Below are 23,410 nucleotides of genomic sequence, written 5' to 3'. Positions count from 1 at the left end.
CAGTGCCTGCCGATATTATTTTACAAAAAATACCCAGATTAAATGATTCCTCAAGGCTAAATATGTGTAAATATGATCGATTTAGCCCAGAAAATGTCTACAGTCTTAATAAGCCCTTGTGAAGCCCTTATTTACTGTGTGAATAAAAATGGCTTACCGGATCCCATAGGGAAAATGACAGCTTCCAGCATTACATCGTCTTGTTAGAATGTGTCATACCTCAAGCAGCAAAAGACTGCTCACTGTTCCCCCAACTGAAGTTAATTCCTCTCAACAGTCCTGTGTGGAACAGCCATGGATTTTAGTAACGGTTGCTAAAATCATTTTCCTCATACAAACAGAAATCTTCATCTCTTTTCTGTTTCAGAGTAAATAGTACATACCAGCACTATTTTAAAATAACAAACTCTTGATTGAATAATAAAAACTACAGTTAAACACTAAAAAACTCTAAGCCATCTCCGTGGAGATGTTGCCTGTACAACGGCAAAGAGAATGACTAGGGTAGGCGGAGCCTAGGAGGGATCATGTGACCAGCTTTGCTGGGCTCTTTGCCATTTCCTGTTGGGGAAGAGAATATCCACAAGTAAGGATGACGCCGTGGACCGGACACACCTATGTTGGAGAAAATTGATAATAGCAGTAAATTAGAAAGTTGCTTAAAATTGCATGCTCTTTCTGAATTACAAATGAACAAATTTAGGTTCAGTGTCCCTTTAATTTATATAGAATATGACCAGTATTCATGTCATTTTAATATATGATATAAAAATCTAATGTTATTACCGTCTTGGCATCTAGTATTATAGGTAGAGTCAAGTGTGTTCACAGAGGACAATGGAGTATAATAAACACCATCTATAATTTAAATATGAATAAACAGAATACTACATATCTATTATATCGCACCATGAAAATCAAATATGCAAAATAAAGGCATCTTAACATTACTTAAACCGATGATTTCAAGATGACAAAATTTCAAACGAATGCTAACCCTAAATACTTGAAATAATATCTTACTTTCAACAGCGGTTGACCCTTATACCGCTTGACTATAGAAAATCTAACAATATGTCAATCAAATTTCATCAGACCAAACTCTGGATCTGATTCGTCATCAAAAACCCTAAGGCGTGGATAGAACAAGTACAAAAAACCGTGGAAACCGCGGCGCCCCGCCTTCGAAAAAGCCGGTATACCCGGCGAAACATGTCAGGAGTAGGGGAATTGGGACCCCTCATGTTTTAAATCTAGATTAACTAGTTAGTTAACATACTGATATCTGAGCTGACGAACAAGTATACTCAGATTTTACTAGATAGACTATCGCACTGAGAGGTGCACTAACACTGTATTACTGAGACTGATGTCTCATACGCTGATAATTGACAGTGTGTGCTGCACTTCTGTTTTATAACTTTAAGTGTGTATATGGCTAATACTACTGATAACTTAATCATTGAACAGTATTTTTGCCAAACAGTAGCTAGCCATTACACACTATCTGCTTGTAACATCAATACCTTTGATTACAAAGAAATTACATATCTGGAATTATCTCTCGCTATAATCTAATATCAGTATGGAGCTGGCAGCTCTAATACAATCATGCTTATCTAATACTCTATACTCCTAACGGCTCTTAACATAAGAAGGTTATGTGAAGATTTATTATGATAGCAATATAATACATAGAAACCTTTAATTGTTACCAGCGTTAGCAGAAAACTTGAGTTATATTCTCTGAATACACCGACTAATCACTACCTGAATGCGGTGTTAAAGGTGATATTTAGATAAACTGAACACATTGTGTTTATATTTACAATATACAGCAACTCAGAACATATGAGGGTGCAAACTTAATACTACTCTGCTCAGTCCATTGGATTGAATGAATAATTAGTGTTTACATAGGCAGTTATGTATCTATTTTGTATGCTTTACGTACAATGTAGCAGTTAAGACACATGACTATTACTGCAGGACATTATACAAGTAAACCCGTGGCATATATACCAATAGGAGACTATGTTTATAATTTCAAGTGAGTTTATCTCTTGCATGCTGAAAATTCATAATATATCAAACTCAACTTGATTTAAAATATTTTAAAGTTTTTGCTCTCCTAAGAATATCAATTTGATACATGACTAGTGATAACCTATTGCTAATACGCTGTATAACAGCTAAACACTAAATCCACAGAAGGATTATTTTGGCAATTGCAGCACATATCGGCATATTAGTAGAGACGTAGTGAATCTACTTTATGGGTATTAAACCTGATGCACTAGTACCATAGCATTTAACTGCTAACCAGTCACATATAATCTATCTGATACCCTAAAGTTACTCTATTATGGTCTATTACATAGTATAAATATGAGGCATTGCCAATAATATATTTAATCCAATGCGAGCCTTATTATTTATAAGATTAATATATTAACTCATATTGTTTATTGCGTTGCATCCTGTGATTTCTTTGTATTCCTATACTCTTGATTACTTTGCCTTAGCAATCATACTGAATAGGTTTGGTATATATAACAATATTATACCCACAAGGATACACAGTGGGTTTAACCTTTCAGTCACTGATTTAGCTTTAGCATTACACCTATATTAAACTGGTGTTACAGCAGATAATAATACTGTATCCCCCAGGAGGGTTGTCTAATAGTAATTCATCACTTTATCAGATGTACTATATATGTGTTACCTCATACAACTTCTAGTTATCTAGGGTTTTTAAAGTGTGCCCAATTTTTAATCAATACTATTAAAGTTTAATTTTTATTGTGTCATTTTCTTTTTTTCACAACCTTCACGCCACACACACACTAATGTAATTATTGAGGATATGAGTGCTATTTAAATGTACCCCTTTTTTACAACCCTATTGGTTGTTTGTAAATATTAAAAGGTACACAGCACCTAAGGGCGAGTTTAACTGTCAATAAGGCCGATACTCATACTATTACCAGCCCAATCCTTTAAATTCCTAGTAGTGCCATCGCACCCTCTCTTTTTCTTGGGCATGATTTCTTCTCAGGATACTCCATCAATGAGACAAATGCTTCACTAAGAGATATGCCAGGTTCTATGCTTTGTCGGACACCTACTGTTGCCAGGCATGTTAACGTGCACGAGTGACCTTCAACAGTGATGCGCTCCGTTGGCAGTGATTGGGGCAATATCTGCTCCAACTACATGCCAACCTAAGGTACTTGGAGGGCAGAAATGCCATACAGTGTCAGCATACTGTCCCACTTCCCATTGTGGATGCACAATCATGTGAATTGCACCCCAGGTATAGATCAACCAACTGGCTAAATCAGTAGTTTAAAATCTGGTGTTGAATTCAATCCCCCCGAATATATAGTGCCCAGTCTATAGATCCACTGAGCCTCGCGAATCAACAAAGCCTTAATACTATCACCACCCCTGTCCAACTTGGGTATGTGATCTATAAGCACATATCTTATGGACGAAACATATTCTTTGTCTTCTCCTACCATGTCCTTACTGTGCGGTAGTGAGCCACTTGTACACCCTGCTCTGTGCATAGTCTGCATTCATTTTGGTATTTATCAATTTGCTAAGTTAGTTTAGTGAACCAGTTCTCTTGCTGGTCAACACATAACAGTACCTTGATCAATGACCAGCAAGAGAACTGGCTCACTAAATTAACTCAATAAATTGATATATACCAACATGAACTCATTACATTCAAAAACAAGAAATTAGATACAGTAAATGCAGACTATGCACAGGGCAGGGTGTACAAGTGGCTCACTACCTCACAGAAGTAACATGGTAGGAGAAGACAAAGAACTAGAAGGCTTAGATTTGAGACAGTAGAAATAAGTGGGGTGGACTCCTCTGATACAGATAGAAACCTCTCTCTGACATCTCAATCTACATCTCCCTCTACGAATACTTCTACCACACGTAATTTTCTGTTCTCACACAGGGGACACTCTACCCCAAGTAATTTTTTTAGGGGTAACTACGAGGTCCAGAGGAGAAGGCACAATAGACCCCATATCAGGAGGGCACGGCATCAGACACAGACCCCCTCCCCCGCCCGGCGAGGCAGGCAGATGACAGTTGTTGAAAATTTGAGCACTCATACACTGACGCCAATTGAACGACAAGTACTTAACAAAGGCTTGTCTTTCGTAACAAGTATGAATATTTCAGAATTAGATCTGAAATTGGATATTTACCAACAAAATAAAACACTCAAAATTAAAGAATTTTTTAAAAATAAGATCATCATAAGCACCAAAACACAAGATGCTGACTTAAAATGTAAAAACCAAGTGGTTTTGAGCCAAAAAAACAGTAGTCTCAGCACTAAAACTTTCATAAGGCTAGAGACACAGGATTTGGACCAAGAGCGCTTGAACAAAACATGGAAACACAATGTAAGTAAAATGGAAGTTGAAGCTATTCAAACGTTACAATCTGATACCTCTATTGTCATTAGGCTGGCCGACAAGGGCGGTGCTATAGTTTTATTGAACTATGCGGACTATAGAGGTGACATTTTGTAACAACTCTCTGATTTGGGCACATATCGAGAAATACCCTCAGACCCTACTTATATCTTTAAGAAACAACTTAACGATCTGTTACAATGTGGGTACGAGCAGGGACACATTTCTGAGCAAATTCGTGAATTTTGCATTACTCAGTATCCCAGAATACCCATATTGTACACGATCCCCAAGATCCACAAAACACTCAAGCCACGGGAAGCCCGATTGTGTCAGCTGTTCAATCACTCTAACAGCCAGTAGCCCAGTTTGTTGATGTACTTTTACAGCCAATTGTCAGAAATATACGTTCATTCATTTTGGACACAAATGACCTCATTAGGCAATTGAAGGGTGTACAGATTCAGGCAGGGGATCTCCTGGTCAATGTAGAATCAAAGTGGAAATCAGGAGCACCGGCAGCAGGTAGTTTAAAAATTAAACATTAATTCTTACACCTTAGTGTTGGTAAAATATTCCAAATGCTTGGCACAAACAATGGAAATAAAATTTAGGAAAGTCTGTTGACAACAACCTTACATGTTTCAGCTCCAAGAGCCGTCCTCATAAGCTGCTGTCTGACTTAATAAAATTAACATATTTAAAAGCAGCAGACAAATCCTATTGGTTACAACTTGATTAGTAAACTAGTAACACTTGTAAACCTACTATATAAGTTGCTAGTGTTTAACCCTTAAGTTCCCTTTTTACAGAGTGCAACAATTAAGTAAAAACTTTATACTTCAGTGCCCTTTTATACACAGAATGTTAATAAAGAGTAAGGATATAATGACAATTATACAATCCCATTCTATCAGTTAACAAATCATTTAAAACTCTTTATAACTATTTATACCAATTCTTCCTAACATAGGGGATTGACCTATTACTGTGTATAAATAATAGTAGCTTTTTTTTTTTTTGCATCCTTACTTTTTTACATCTTCCTGTACTATTCACAGCACATAATCAATTAGGGAAACTTCTATTTCATGCTACCACTATAGGCTAAGGTACTGGGAACTATGTTTTGAATCCTTTGTTACAAATGTAGATACTCATTATTTATCTTATCAAACTTATCCTTTGATAGGTACCCACAATCTCTACAAATGTGTGTATACATTCTCTATGACTAATTTAGTTTGTTTTATGGAGTAACCTAAAGTATGTATGTAGGTATAGTGAAAGCCAGCCATGCACTTATATCCTGATTATTATCGTGCAAGGTAATTGTAGATGATGATCTGTGACTAGTCTTAACTGTCATTGCCAAAAATTCATGAGGTCATAGTCAGAGTTAAAACCATTAGGGACCCTGGTTTTTAACTTAAAAATCCAAAATACTTCCTGTCTACCCAGGATTGTCTCTCTATCCCCACCATTTCTGGGGGGCAGTATCCTTTCTATAGTAGTCCAGAGAAAACTGCTAGTGTCTTTGTTATGGACTGTGACAAAATGTTGTACCAAAGGTATACTAGCTTTCCCTATTTTTATGGAGGAAAGGTGCTCCCTTATTCTGGATCTCACCTCCCTAATTGTGAGACCTACATACTGTTTCTGACACTCTGTACACGTAATCAAATAAATGATAAACGTGGACCTACAGTTCATACACATACGTTTTTGGTACTCTTGTCCAGTATAGGTCGAAATGAAACTTGTCCCTGTGTCTACTTTTGCACAGGCTACACAGTTCAAATAATGACATTTATACATGCCTCTTGATGTCAACCATGATGAATCTTGTGTCAGTTCCTTGCTAGGTAATTTTGTGGGGGATACCATATTTCCTATGCTCATATTCTTTTTGTATGCAAATCTGCAATCCTTAACATTGATGTCTGCTAAGCCATCGTCTGCTCTTAATAAGGGGAGATGTTTTCTAATTATATTACAGATATTAGAATATTGACTACTATATGTTGTTACAAACAGTAAATCTTTAGATTCATCTCTCTTTCTTGCATCTCTTCTCCCCTTACCAAGAAGATCCTTGCGATTCAGTTTCATTACTGACTGCTTGGCTGATTCTATCAATTTTTTCTGATAACCCCTCTGTTCTAACCTTTCTGTTAGTAAAGTGGATTGTTCATGATAGCTGTTATCATCTGAACAATTTCGTTTCAATCGTGTATACTGACCTTTTGCTATCCCTTTGAATGTACTTGTTGGATGGCAACTGGCTGCATGTAGCAATGTATTTCCTGATATGGGCTTTCTGTAAACTGTAGATCTAACAAGTTCCCCATTACTTCCACTAAGTGTGACATCAAGATAATTGATCTGCTTCCTATCAAATTCCAAAGTGAATTTCAAACCCACATCATTTGTATTTAAACCTCCTACAAATTTTTTCATTGTTTCATGATCGCCTTGCCAGATGAAGAGCAGATCATCTATGAAGCGTTTGTATACAACTATGTTATCTCTGAAAGGGTTCCCATCTCCAAATATGCTGCACCGCTCCCACCAACCTAAAAATAGGTTGGCATATGAGGGCGCAAATTTTGCCCCCATAGCGGTGCCGCATACCTGAAGATAGAAAACCCCCTCAAATGAAAAATAGTTGTGTTTCAGAAGAAAATCTGTGACTCTTACTACAAACTCACAATACTCTGGATTACTACCATAATATTTTCTCATGAAAAAAGCTATCGCTTGTAATCCTCTTGCATGTGGTATTGAAGAGTAGAGTGATTGGACATCTACTGTTAACCAAGTAAACTTATCACTCCACTCTATATCTGAAACTATTTGCAATATATGCTTTGTGTCCTTTACATGGCTCCAGAGATCAAGTACCATTGGCTGTAAGATCTTATCTAGCCATTCTGACAGGTGTTCTGAAAAAGACCCTATTCCACTTACTATAGGCCTTCCTATCACATTCTCTGTACTCTTGTGTACTTTAGGAAGATGGTTAAAGGTCGGTATTTTGCGGTTGGTAATCACTAAGTAATCACTAGTATCTTTTTCAATGAAACCTAGTTCCACACCATCATCTACTAAGTCTTGTAACTTTTTGTTAAAGATATTAGTTGGATCATTAGTTAGTGTTCTATAATTCAATGGGTTATTCAACTGCCTAAGAGCTTCATTAACAAAATCATCTCTATTCTGAACCACAACTGAGCCCCCCTTATCTGCGGCACGTATTACCAGATCTTTATTCTGTGCCAATTTCTTCAGTATTTCCTTTTCATTGTATGTTAGATTGTATTTGGTATTAGTCTGAGTATAGTATAGATTAGTAAGATCTTCTTCTACTCTGTTTTGGAATTTTTCTATTATATTCCCTCTACTCTGTAACGGGTAGAAGGTAGATCTTTTCTTAAATTTGGGGGTACATATAGCCGATTCAGAAATGGACCCATTCCCGACACTTTCTTCTGCTAGAGTTTCCAATGTATTTAAGTCACAAAGATGCTGGAAATCTATTCCACTTGTATCCCTGCCAGTCTCAAAGCTAGGCTGAACAACCATGCTCTCTTGTGGCTGGAATTCATTGGAAGAGTGTTTATTCACAGAAAAATGCTTCTTTAAAGTTAATCTTCTGATCAATTTATTTACGTCCAATAATGTATTAAACAGATTGAATGAACTAGTGGGAACAAACCCCAAACCTAAACCCAACAATTTTAATTCCACATCATTCAGGGTGTAAGCAGACAGATTTATTACATTATTGATTGGAAATGTATTGGTGACATTTGCTATTGGTAGCGTGTTTGTCTCTGTTGTGTTCTGAGTGAGTACCTCCCTCTTGTTGATCCTCTGTTGCCTCTCCCCCCCCCCCCGGTCTGGTTTTGGCTGGGGGATACAAAAAACCTGATTCATTTCTGATCTCTCAATGGTGTCTGGATTGCTAATTAGATTACCTCCACTAGGTGTCTGATCTGGTACTGGGGTACTATACTTAGATTTTGAGCCCTTCTGGGTGTTTTTTAATATAGACACCGGCTGTTGTATAAGTACTTTAGGTGTAACTACCTGTGGCTGTGTGTTTTCTTTAGGTGTAGCTAAATGTTGACTGTAATTTACTTGTCCCATTTGTTGTTGATTATAGTGGTAGTTACTCATAGCTTGACTGTTCTGTACAATGTGATCTGTGTCTTCTTCTCCCCCAGAACAAGAGCTGTCCCCTGTCCCTTCTGTTTCATTATCAGAGAATTGAATTCGCCTTCCACTTCTACCTCTCCCCCTGTTCCTACGACCTCTACCTCTATTGCCAAAGTTGTTCCTTAGATTAAAATCTCGTCTGGTCTGAAACCTCTCTTTTCTATTCCAAATATATACCATGTTATTTGTATAATCTGACTGATCTCTCACAAATTTGGAATGCTTTCTGTCTAGCAATACTTTTTTGGCTTCAGCCACAACATCTTGCAGGGTTTGGTCAAACCTAGATATAAAAAGCCTATATATCATCATTCCACATAATGTTGGTCTGACAGCTGTGAAAGAACATCTACAAAACAATGAAGACTACAGGGGTCCACCAGTAGAGTTTTTGCTGATGCTCATTGATTTTTGTTTGAACAAAGATTATTTTCGGTTTGAACAGGGATGCATCTTCAAATTGCGGGGACAGCAATGGGGTCGTTATGGTCCCATCCTATGGTAACATCTTTATGTCCCAATTTGAAGATAGATATCTTTGGAACCATGATGTTGAATCTATTATCTTCTACCGAAGGTATATAGATGACGTATTTTTGGATCTGGCGAGGGGGCCAAGAGAAGCTCCTTAAGTGGTTTGACAGTATCAGTAATACAGACACTACTGATAGGTAGTTTTTGATATCTGACAACACACTGGGCACAACTTTGTATAGTAAGCCTACAGATAGGAACTCCATCTTAAGGGCAGATGGCTGTCATCCTCCTGCTCTATTCAGGGGAATAGTCAAATCACAAATGATTAGGACTATCAGAAACAACACAAACAATGCATTAGGGGTCTCTCAGTTGGAAGCAGTAAAAAATAAATTCTTACAGAGAGGCTACGCATGCAGCTTGTCAATAGCACCCTGGAGGAGGTACAGGAACTAACCCAAGAGTATTTAATCACACAGAAAGAAAAGACCACATAAAGGCTCATCCTTGTGAACACCTCACCTAACACCACCAATGCAGATAAGATCCTGAGATCACACTGGCCTATAGTAACATCAGATCCTAAACTGACGTTTGCACAGAGCTTGAAACCCATGGTGGGGTAAAAAAAAGAGGGGTCAATTTACATGATCTATCGGTCAAAACTGATCCAAAACAAAGCTACACAACTAGACCTAAGGTGAATATCAAGGGCTCTTACAAATGCCTAGTATGAACAACGTGTAATGGTCTTATTGCAACTAAGACTTTCATCATCCTCACACCAACAAATTATTCACTATAAGGCACTCTCTCTCTCATGCAATACCTTGCATGCTGTCTACTTGCTATTTTGCCCGTGTTCCAGCTTTTATGTTGGCAAAACCCAAGGGACATTACGAGAATGCATGGCAAACCATAGGCTGGCCATCCGACAGGCACTTGAAAAAGGCGAATCGGAGCAACCAGTTGCTAGACAATGGGCTGAAATGTCACACCCTGCTTCGTCCATAAGATATGTGCTTACCCAAGTTGGACAGGGGTGGTGATAGTAATAAGGCTTTGTTGATTCGCAAGGCTCAGTGGATCTTTAGACTGGGCACTATATATCCGGGGGGATTTAATTCAACACACGGATTTTAAACTACTGATTTAGCCAGTTGGTTGATACATACATGGGGTGCAATTAACATGATTGTGCGTCCACTATGGGAAGGTACACGGTATGCCGATACTGTATGGCATTTCTGCCCTCCAAGTACCTTGGGTTGGCATGTAGTTGGAGCATATATTGCCCCAATCACTGCCAACGGAGCGCATCTCTGTTGAAGGTCACTCGTCCACGTTAACACGCCTGGCAGTAGGTGTCCGACAAAGCATAGAACCTGGCATATCCCTTAGCGAAGCATATGTTGCATTGATGGAGTATCCTGAGAAGAAATCAGGCCCGGGAAGCAGGGTCACACCTCCCATATGAGGCGTGTTCTCAAAGCAACAACATAGGCGACAGATCCCTATCTCAGTGTCCAGGCTGGGAGAACCGGACATTTTCAACAGCCCTTGTCCATGGGGACTTGCCTCTGACACTGGAGACAAAGTGGTATTATATTAGGCTACGTCCAGTAAGCCACGAATTGGCCACAAATAGTGTTTATCAAGATGGACACATATAGCCACTTATATCTGTACGAAAACATAAATTATGCTTAACTGATTATTTCATTTCCATCGTTTCGAGGAGAGTCCACGGCTTCATTCATTACTTGTGGGAATACAGAACCTGGCCACCAGGAGGAGGCAAAGACACTTGAGCAAAAAAGGCTTAAATACCTCCCCCACTCCTCTCATCCACCAGTCATTCTGCCGAAGGAACAAGGAACAGTAGGAGAAATATCAGGTTATAAATGGTGCCAGAAGCAAAACAAAGAAATTTAGGTCCGTTCAACGGAGAACCGGGCGGGTGCCTTGGCCTCTCCTCATAACGTTGGAAATGAAATTATCAGGTAAGCATAATTTATGTTTTCCATCTAATACGAGAAGAGTCCACAACTTCATTCATTACTTGTGGGAAACAAATACCCAAGCTCTAGAGGACACTGAATGAAGAACAGGAGGGTAAAAGAAAGGCGGACCCTAATCTGAGGGCACCACACCCTGCAAAACCTTTTTCCCAAAAACAGCTTCAGCCGAAGCAAAAACATCAAATTTCAAAAACCTTGTGAAAGTGTGTAAAGATAACCAGGTAGCTGCCTTACAAATCTGCTCCATAAAGGCCCAATAAGAAGCCACAGCTCTAGTTGAGTGAGCCATAATCCTCTGAGGAGGCTTATGTTTAGCTGTCTCATAGGCCAAACGAATCAAGCTCCTCAGCCAAAAGGATAAAGAAGTGGAAGAAGCCTTCTGCCCCTTGCGCTTACCCGAATAGACAACAAAGCTGAGGGTTGTCTGAAATTCTTCGTAGGCTGAAGATATAATTTCAAGGCTCGAACCACATCCAAGTTATGAAGTAACCGTTCCTTCGAAGGAGGATTAGGACACAAGGAAGGAACCACAATATGATGATTAATGTTACAATCAGACACCACCTTAGGGAGAAATCCCAGTGCAGTGCGAAGAACGGCCTTATCTGTATGGAAAACCAGGTAAGGAGGCACATTGCAATGCCGCTAATTCAGACACCCTTCGAGCCGAGGCAATGGCCAGTAGAAAAAGAACCTTCCAAGACAGAGTCTTAATGTCAAGAGAATGCATAGGCTCGAACTGAACCCCTTGCAAAACCTTCAGAACTAGATTCAGACTCCAAGGAGGAGCAGAATGTCTAAACACAGGCCTGATCCTGGACAGAGCCTGAACAAAAGACTGTATATCAGGGAGCTCAGCGAGCATCTTGTGTAACACAGATAGCGCCGAAATCTGTCCCCTTAAGGAACTTGAGGCAAGTCCCGTCTCCAAACCATCCTGGAGAAAAGAAAGAATTCTGGATACCCTGACCTCATACCAGGAATATCCATGCAATTCACACCAGAATAAGTAGATCCTCCACACCTTATGATAGATGCAACGGGTGACTGGCTTTCTGGCTTGAATGAGAGTATCAATCACCCTCTCAGAAAATCCTCTTCTGGCTAAGACTAGACGTTCAATCTCCACGCAGTCAGCCTCAGAGAACCTAGATTCTGATGCACAAAGGGACCCTGTACCAGCAGATCCCTGGTTGACAGGGCAACCTCCGCGGAGGGGATGATGACATCCCCACTAGATCAGCAAACCACGTCCTCCGCGGCCATGAAGGAGCAATCAGAATAGTTGACGCTTGCTCCTGTTTGATGCGTGCCACTACACGAGGTAGAAGTGGTAACGGAGGAAATATGTAAACTAGGTTGAAACCCCAAGGCACTGCTAAGGCATCAGCTCTGCCTGGGGAACCCTGGACTGCGACCTGTATTTGGGTATCTTGAAGCTGAGTCTGGACGCCATGACATCCATCTCCGGAGTCTCCCAACTGTTGCAAATCTCTGCAAACACTTTGGGGTGAAGAGACCATTCCCCCGGATGAAACAACTGTCTGCTGAGAAAATCTGCTTCCCAATTGTCCACACCCAGGATGTGGATCACTGATAGTGAGCAGTCGTGGGCCTCCGCCCACTCCAGAATCCGAGAAACTTCCCTCATGGCTAGAGAGCTTCTCGTTACCCCCTGATGGTTGATGTGAGCCACCGAGGTAATGTTGTCCGACTGGAATCTGATGAACTTGGACGACCCCAGGAGAGGCCAAGCCCCCAGAGCATTGAAGATTGCCCGAAGTTCCAGGATATTGATCGGGGGAAGAGACTCCTTCCAATTCCACCTGCCCTGTGCATTCCTAGCACCACAAACTGCTCCCCAACCTGAGAGACTCATGTCCATAGTCACAATCTCCCAAGATGGTCTGAGGAAGGATGTCCCCTGGGACAGCTGATCTGGACTGAGCCACCAAGAGAGAGATTCCCTCGACCCGATGTCCAGAGAGATTAGCTGGGATAGATCCGAATGATCGCCGTTCCACTGAATAAGCATGCATAGCTGAAGAGGCCTCAGATGGAATCTGGCGAATGGAATGACATCTATAGTGGATAACATGAGCCCAATCACCTCCATGCACCAGGCCACTGATGGCCTTGAGGAGGATTGAAAGGCAAGATAGTTGGAGACAATCTTGCAACGTCTCTGATCTGCAAGGAATATTTTCATGGCTATGGAGTCGATTATCATGCCCACGAACTCCACTCTGGTATTGGGGACCAGAGAACTTTTTCCTGAGTTTATTTTCCAATCATGAGATTGCAGAAGAAGGAGAAGGGCTCTCGAATGTTCCTCTGCTACCCGGTAGAACGGAGCCTGAACCAGGATGTCGTCCAGATAAGAAGCTACTGCTATCCCTCTGGATCTCGCCACCGCGAGAAGAGCGTCCAGAACCTTCATGAAGATTCTTGGAGCAGTAGCCAGCCAGAAGGGAAGAGCTAGAAACTGGAAGTGCTGATCCAGAAAGGTGAACCTGAAGTGATCCTTGTGTATTGGCACATGAAGGTAAGCGTCCTTCAAGTCTATCACAATCATAAACTGACCCTCTTGAACTAGGGGCAGTATAGACCTTATCGTCTCCATTTTGAATGATGGAACCGACAGAAACTTGTTTAAATCTTCCAGCAGACTAAGACTTCAGCCAGAGAGCCCTACGGGCTAGAACAGAAAAACCTGATGTTTTGGCATTCAGGCAAATAATCTGCATGTTTGCAACACAGATGAAAGAATTAGCTACCCTCAAGGCCTTAATTCTTTCCTGGATCTCGTCGATGGTAGTTTCCACCTCGATCATCTCCGATAGAGAGTAGCACCAATAGGTAGCAGCTCCAGCTACCGCAGCAACTGGCGCTGCAGGCTGAAGCAAGTACCCAGTGTGCTGAAACATTTTTCTTAATAGAGTTTTTAGCTTCTTATCCATGGGCTCCTTAAACGATGAACTATCCTCCAGCGGGATAGTGTAGCGCTTAGCAAGCGTGGAGATAGCTCCATCCACTTTAGGGACAGATCCCCACAACTCTAATTGAGAGTCTGGAACGGGGAATAATTTCTTAAAAGAAGAAGTGGAGAAGGAGATCCAAGTCTCTCCCATTCATTCTTAATAATATTTGCCATCTTTACGGGAATCAGGAAAGTCTGTGGCACCACCCTGTCAAGCTTAGGAATAGAAGGTTCCTCTGGTAATTTAGGTTCCGAAACCTCCAACGTAGCCAACACTTCCTTTAACAGAAAGTGCTCGATCCTAAATTTAAAGTCTGGTTCCTCCGCAGCCGGAGGTTTAGAGGCAGCAGATTCCATCCCAGAAAAAGCCTCCTCAGAACTATCAGAGGCGTATTCATTAGCGGATAATCTAGTATCAGATAAATCCAACCCCTGGGAAGGATAGCAATATTTGACCTTTAACTTGCGCTTAACAGGGTAAAGCACTGAAGGCCGCAGACACTTCCGTTTGTAACTGTTTAGAAAAGTCTGGCGGTAAAAGGGCCCCTCCCGAGGATTAGCAGTGCAATGGGAGGCCGCATGTGTAGTAGGAGATGATTGCAGGGAACGCACCTCACGGGGCGGAGACCCCTCAGAGGTGGACGGTTCAGTGGTACTAAACATCTTTGACTTTTTAGATATAAACTACCTTATCGAGGCATGTGGAACATAATTAAGAAGGCAGGTATACCGTAGCCTCCTCACAATAAAAACAGGTATTAGATTTAGGAAAAGAGGGAGTACCCTCTAACGCATCAGAGTCCTCCATAGCTTGCGTTTTTAAGATGGACAATAGAACAAGATAAATGGCACCTTTATACCCCCAATGGCCGGACCACTCACCACCTCCTATGACCCAGGCCCCACAGAGAAACCACTTCTCCTGTAAACCGCACGGTCAGGAAAAAGGAAGTCAATGAGACCACACCCGGTCACATGGAGTGCCATGCAGGACCGCTGCCGCTCCAGAAACGTGCCAAAATTAACAGGCCATGCAGTTATCTCAAAAACTAAAGTAAAACCTAAATGATCCACATCTGCCTGAGCCTCATCTCACACATATCGCAGCATAAAACATAATAAAGCAAGTTATGTATAAATCCCCTCTGTTTAATAACCCCCTTCCAGAGATATTAACCCTCGATTCCATACAGATAAAGGAGTCACACTGTGACCCTGTCTTCCTTACGCTATCATATGAAATAAAATGAAACAATCTTACTGGAATCTCTGCCGTGGAACAGACACACAGTATCTCAAGTTTGACAGTCTTGTAGCATCGCACCTGATAGAAGCAGGCAGTGATACTTGTCAACACTGATTCCTTAGGAGCTGTTAATACGAGTCTGGATGGTTTCGAAGAAACTCTCCCTGCATCTCCAGACCCTAACATTCGTCAATGCTCTTACTGAGAGGCTGACAAGACTACTTAAAGGGATATGAAACCCAATTTTTTTCTCTTTCATGATTCAGCTAGAGTATGCAATTTTAAGCGACTTTCTAATTTACTCCTATTATCAATGTTTCTTCATTCTCTTGGAATGCTTTGTTGAATGAGAAGCAATGCACTACTGGTTGCTGACTGAATACATGAGTGAGCCAATCACAATACAAATATATATGCATCCACCAATCAGCAGCTAGAACCTAGGTTATTTGCTGCTCCTGAGCTTTCCTAGGTAAACCTTTCCGCAAATGATAACAAGCGAAGGAAGCAAATTAAATAATATAAGTAAATTGGAAAGTTGTTTAAAATTGTATGCTCTGTCTGAATGGTAAAAGAAATATTTTGGGTTTCAAGTCCCTTTAAAACTCCAGTCCCATACTGAAGAGTACTACCCTCCATAAGAGACTACTCTGAATCTTCTGACACTTCTCTGCCATCCTCCTGTGACGCAAAGAATGACTGGGGGATAAGAGGAGTGGGGGAGGTATTTAAGCCTTTAGGCTGGGGTGTCTTGCCTCCTCCTGGTGGCCAGGTTCTGTATTCCCACAAGTAAGGAATAAAGCTGTGGACTCTCCTAATATTAAGATGGAAACGTACGCTCCGTCTGAATCACAAAATACATTTTTGGGGTTTCATATCCGTTTGAATACGTGTTCCCACCCCTTTGCAGGAGTTAAACAAAGAATTTTATATATCTCTTTGAAGATCCTGCAATTTTGAAAGTTGAAGGGACTTAACCGCTACGAACATAAATTTAGCACCAAATAAAAAAGGATGCGTTATATCAAGATATACTATAATAAAGAAACTTATTAAAACCCTTCTTACCCAAGTATCTTTGCACAGTCATCATAATATTTCATAGAGTTCTTCACAAAGCTGAAACCATTTACATCACAGACGTATGACTGGCCACTTGCACGTAGCAAATCAAAACCACAAACCGTTTGCTGTTAGAGAAGAAATAAAACACATAAATATTTAAAATAATGTATATGTAAAAAAAATAAAAATAAATGTGAAAATGATAGAAAACCTGTGAGAACCAAAAAAGGTAGTATCATCACATAGAGAAAATATAAAACAGAAAAAAATGAGCTTTATGCAAAATAATAATCCCTTAAATTTTGGAGTGTGTAAAAATGTCAACAATTCTATGTAACTCAAAGATTATTATTAAATGTATTACATTATGTACATAATGCTCTTACACAATTTATAGATTACAGTATAGTGCAAATATAACTTAATATACACTGGGAACACACACATATATATACATATAGGATACAAAGGAAAAACGAGGACTCAGGAACTTGATGCCAGGTGACTTTATTTGATACACACGGTGAGTAGCACTAACACAGGTGTGCAAGGGGTGCTAGATCTGACGCGTTTCGCGCATGCTCACATGCGCTTCATATATACACACACACACATATATTATATATATATATATATATATACACACACACACACATATATATATAAATATATATATATATATATATACACACACACATACACACACACATATATACACACACACACACATCATGGCAAAGAACTCTCTGAGGATCTAAAAAAAAAACAGAATTGTTGCTCTACATAAAGATGGCCTAAGCTATAAGAAGATTGCCAAGACCCTGAAACAGAGCTGCAGCACAGTGGGCAAGTCCATACAGTGGTTTCACAGGATAGGTTCCATTCAGAACAGACCTCGCCATGGTCGACCAAAGAAGTTGAGTGCACGTGCTCAGCGTCATATCCAGAGGTTGTATTTGGGAAATAGACGTATGAGTGCTGCCAGCATTGCTGCAGATGTTGAAGGGGTGGGGGGTCAGCCTGTCAGTGCTCAGACCATACGCCGCACACTGAATCAAATTGGTCTGCATTGCTGTCGTCCCAGAAGGAAGCCTCTTCTAAAGATAATGCACAAGAAAGCCCGCAAACAGTTTGCAGAAGACAAGCCGACTAAGGACATGGATTACTGGAACCATGTCCTGTGGTCTGAAGAGACCAAGATAAACTTATTTGGTTCAGATGGTGTCAAGCGTGTGTCAGCAACCAGGTGAGGAGTACAAAGATAAGTGTGTCTTGCCTACAGTCAAGCATGGTGGTGGGAGTGTCATGGTCTGGGACTGCATGAGTGCTGCCAGCACTGGGGAGCTACAGTTCATTGAAAGAAGCATGAACACCAACAAGTACTGTGACATAATTAAACAGAGCATGATCCCCTCTCATCAGAGATTAGCCTGCAGGGCAGTATTCCAACATGATAACGACCCCAAACACACCTCCAAGACGACCACTGCCTTGCTAAAAAAGCTGAGGGTAAAGGTGATGGACTGGCCAAGCATGTCTCCAGACCTAAACCCTATTGAGCATCTGTGGGGCATCCTCAATTGGAATGTGGGGGAGCGCAAGTTCTCTAACATCCACCAGCTCCGTGATGTTGTCATGGAAGAGGACTCCAGTGGCAACCTGTGAAGGTCTGGTGAACTCCATACCCAAAAGGGTTAAGGCAGTGCTTGAAAATAATGGTGGCCACACAAAATATTGATACTTTGGGCCCAATATGGACATTTCCACTTAGGGGTGTACTCACTTTTGTTGCCAACGGTTTAGACATGGGATACTGTATATATATATATATATATATATATATATACATATATATATATATATATATATATATATATATATATATATATATATATATATATATATATATATATATATATATATATATACACACACACACACACACACATATATATATATATTAACCAGGTAAAGGACAGCACTATCTTACATAATTCAGCTGCCACGGTGCACTGCAAACCATATCCGTATCCTCTCCAAGAACGCAGGCACTCACTGGTCTTTAAAATGTAATCCTTTTATTTAATCCGTTAAAACAATTATATTACCATGACGTTTCGGTACATTGTTGTACCTTTATCAAATGTGACAAAAATAGATATTAAAAGCTTCATAGATAACTTACCCCAAACCGCCACCTAAATACTGTTTGAGTACATCACATGCCGCCAATTCTCCGTGTGTAAAGTCGGCGTCTGACGTCATCAGGGTGCGTTGAACTATGCGCCCTGTGAGATCGTGGAGCCGAAGTTGCCATGGCAACATGTAATCAAAACACGGTTCTTGCGGCGACATTGTAATAACTCAATACATTCATGCATTTGCCTAGTAAGTATGTCACCGCTTATACATAACGATAGAGATCTCCATATTTATTACATAAGGGTACAAAGTACCCCGAACATCTGCAATAGTGGACAAAGAATCTGTATAGCGGCGCAATACTCAAGACAAATGACAATTTAAAAACAACGTACATATACAAGTGCATCTATACAACATTACATTCACATCGCAATATGTAAAAGACCTGTGATGCCTATGAATATATATATATATATATATATATATATATATACACACACATATACATATATATATATATATATATATATATATATACACACATATACATATATACACACACACACACATATATATATATATATATATATACACACACACACACATATATATATACATATATATATATATATATATATATATATATATATATATACACACACACACACACACATATATACATATATATATATATACACACACATATATATATATATACATACACACATATATACATATATATATATAAACATACAAACTCATGCACACTGCGTAGTTAACCATGGATAAACATATTCCAATACCATTTGCTAATTTTTGATACGTATTAGAATACAACACTGTCAATCTCAAACAGTGTATATATAGCAGGTATATTAACAGGACTAGAAACCACTGCACAGGATACTCCACTATGGTTATTCACAAGTATTATGCAAGTGCTTTACAGGAAAAAAATCAACAAAGTTTGTCTCCATAACTATAGGTTCAGTATTACGGAGTAAAAATATCACAGCTCACACTTCCCATTGTAGGTATAAAATCACACTTCCCATTGCAGGTATAAAATCTTGTATCACTCTTAGTATACAGAAGTTGTGATAATTTTCGAAGTCAGCCTTCTCAAAATAAACAATGGACAAACTTGGTTACTCACTGTTATCCCGCCTCACTCATGCAAGATGGCGGAAAGACTGTTACAATCTGTTTCACCGGACAGCGTTACCTGTGGAAAACCTGTGACTTGAATTTCCTTCGCAGCAACCTCCAAATGCTGCAATTCTTTACCAATATCCACCGTATGTAGAAATAAAAGTCTTATAAGAGACAGAGCATTAAATCATTGCGGTAGATTTATTCAAATATACAAACAGGTGAACACCACTCCACACACACCTCTCAGCCTCATCCGACGCGTTTCCTGCCGCTAAACGGCACTTCGTCAGGGATATTGACAGCTGTTGTGAACCTCCCATAAAAAGGCTGAACCCTCGCATACAAATTTAAAGGTACAATACTTCCTCTAAAGCCTTACATTCAAGGTGGTTATACAAACACATTGTTACAAAGTAAAATAATATAAAATATTCAATACAATGTTACAATTTGAGCACACTGAAATTAACACATAATTTCACACAAAAAGGAACTTCTAGCTTCATACGATATAAGTATATATAACGCTCTGTGTATATAAATGTTATTCTTACAACTCATAACCAGCCCATAGTTAAATTTGCTGGTTTAAGAATTAATTACAATTGATATATAAAACATTACCACAATTCATAATGATGACAATATAATAGGTATTTGAATAGTAAATTACAAATGAAAATTCATCTGTTCCAATTTCAGAATATTATATTTAGATGGGACCCACAATGTTTTTTAGTCCTAGAGTAAAAATAATAATTATTCTAAATACTAATATTTTCAATATCCAATAGATTTTAAAACTGGAAATATATCCTAATTACCTATATACAATTTTACATCCGAAATCATGTTTATACCCAAAGGACTTCCGGTTTTCAATGTATATATCCAATAGACTTCGCTCCTATTGAGGGCTTGAACTCTATTACCCCCAACATTTTGTTTAGGTATCAAATCAATACCTTGGAAGGAGAAAAGTGTATTGATATATTCCAATTCTTGTTTATTATAATTATCATTTCTTCTATGTAATGCAAAGTGCTTAGATACAGGGTTTTTTGGTATATCATTTTCCAAGGACAACAGGTGCTCCCTCACTCTATCCTTGAGCATTCTTGTAGTTCTTCCTGTATATTGACTTTGACACAGTTTACATGTAATCAAATATATTACAAATCTTGAGTTACAATCTATATGATGATTGACCTTATATGTATTTCCAGTGACAGTCGAAGTGAAGGTATCACTTTTTTTCATATAACTACATGATTTACAAGGTACACCTCCACATTTAAAACTACCATTACTTTTTCCTAACCACATTTTATTTTCAGTTTTTACTTTATCAGCAAAATTCCGTTTCAGACTATTCTCTATAGTTTCTGATCTTCTAGAGACACATCTGACTCCTTTTTCTATAGTTGCTTTTAATTTAGGATCATTTTTCAACAATGGAGTAAATCTTTGTACAATTCTACATATATCCTGATACTGTCTACTATACTTAGTTGAAAAAGTCAACCTATCAATGTCTCCACTTGCTCTCCTAGGTTTATCCTTTAACAAAGTCTGTCTATCCATCTCATTAACTGCTTTCATGGTTTTAATTAAATCCTTCTTGTTGTACCCCCTATCACTCAGTCTGTCCACTAAATTGTTAGCTTGATCCAAATAAGTCTCCTTGTCACTACAGTTACGCCTAAGGCGCATAAATTGCCCCTTAGGAATTCCTTTCTTTACACAATAGGGGTGACCTGAGTCAGCCCTCAATATGGTATTACCAGAAGTTTTTTTCCTAAAAGTCCTAGGTATTTATGCAGCCTTTCATGCTATCCCCTACTAGTGTTAGGTCAAGATAATCTACACTTTCATTAGAGTTATAGTGTGTAAATTGTTATTATTGTCATTCAGATATTGTATGAATTGTTCTATACTGGTTACATCCTTTTTCCAGACGATCAGAAGATTGTCTATAAATCTTGTATAGAAACAAATCCTGGATAGAAAAGGATTATTACTTGTAAACAATTTATTAAGTTCAAAATAACCTAGATAGAGGTTAGCATACGAGGGGGCGAAGTCCCCTCAAATAAAAAATAATTATGGCTCAAAAGGAACCTCACAATGTCAACAATATAATCTATAAAGCCAGATTCAAAGTTAGTATGAATATGTAGCATTTCCCTGAGGGCCACAAGGCCTTCTCTATGAGGTATACAGGAATATAAATATACCACATCTACAGTTAAAAAAACATAATTTATGCTTATGATAAATTCCTTTCTCCTGTAGTGTAGTCAGTCCACGGGTCATCATTACTTCTGGGATATTAACTCCTCCCCAACAGGAAGTGCAAGAGGATCACCCAAGCAGAGCTGCTATATAGCTCCTCCCCTCTACGTCACACCCAGTCATTCGACCGAGAACCAACGAGAAAGGAGAAGCTAAAGGGTGCAGTGGTGACTGGAGTATAATTTAAAAATTTAGACCTGCCATAAAAAACAGGGCGGGCCGTGGACTGACTACACTACAGGAGAAAGGAATTTATCAGGTAAGCATAAATTATGTTTTCTCCTGTTAAGTGTAGTCAGTCCACGGTTCATCATTACTTCTGGGATACCAATACCAAAGCTAAAGTACACGGATGACGGGAGGGACAGGCAGGATCTTTATACGGAAGGGACCACTGCCTGAAGAACCTTTCTCCCAAAAACAGCCTCCGAAGAAGCAAAAGTGTCAAATTTGGAAAATTTGGAAAAAGTATGAAGAGAAGACCAAGTTGCAGCCTTGCAAATCTGTTCAACAGATGCCTCATTCTTAAAGGCCCAAGTGGAAGCCACAGCTCTAGTAGAATGAGCTGTAATTCTTTCAGGAGGCTGCTGTCCAGCAGTCTCATAGGCTAAACGTATTATGCTACGAAGCCAAAAAGAGAGAGAGGTAGCAGAAGCTTTTTGACCTCTCCTCTGTCCAGAATAAACGACAAACAGGGAAGAAGTTTGGCGAAAATCTTTAGTTGCCTGTAAATAAAATTTCAGGGCACGAACTACATCCAGATTGTGTAGAAGTCGTTCCTTCTTTGAGGAAGGGTTAGGACACAATGATGGAACAACAATCTCTTGATTGATATTCCTATTAGTGACTACCTTAGGTAAGAACCCAGGTTTAGTCCGCAGAACTACCTTGTCTGAATGAAAAATCAGATAAGGAGAATCACAATGTAAGGCCGATAACTCAGAGACTCTTCGAGCCGAGGAAATAGCCATTAAAAACAGAACTTTCCAAGATAACAATTTAATATCAATGGAATGAAGGGGTTCAAACGGAACACCCTGTAAAACGTTAAGAACTAAATTTAAGCTCCATGGTGGAGCAACAGTTTTAAACACAGGCTTAATTCTGGCCAAAGCCTGACAAAAAGCCTGAACATCCGGAACTTCTGACAGACGTTTGCGTAAAAGAATGGACAGAGCTGAGATCTGTCCCTTTAAGGAACTAGCAGATAAACCCTTTTCTAAACCTTCTTGTAGAAAAGACAATATCCTAGGAATCCTAACCTTACTCCATGAGTAACTGTTGGATTCGCACCAATGTAAGTATTTACGCCATATTTTATGGTAAATCTTTCTGGTAACAGGTTTCCTAGCCT

At 39.4% G+C, this 23,410-nt stretch overlaps 1 protein-coding gene across 1 annotated transcript in view; it reads right to left on the bottom strand.

The window, feature by feature from the left end:
* The window catches only part of PPIP5K2 (diphosphoinositol pentakisphosphate kinase 2), a 466,186-nt gene that overhangs the window by 306,151 nt on the left and 136,625 nt on the right, over positions 1-23,410 (bottom strand). Inside the window, 1 exon segment of the mRNA XM_053701522.1 lies at positions 16,465-16,586. Coding sequence (XP_053557497.1) covers positions 16,465-16,586 — 122 coding nt within the window.

The sequence above is a fragment of the Bombina bombina genome, chromosome 2 (assembly GCF_027579735.1).
Source record: "Bombina bombina isolate aBomBom1 chromosome 2, aBomBom1.pri, whole genome shotgun sequence".
Lineage (NCBI taxonomy): Eukaryota > Metazoa > Chordata > Amphibia > Anura > Bombinatoridae > Bombina > Bombina bombina.
This window is presented reverse-complemented; position numbering and strand designations above follow the sequence as displayed.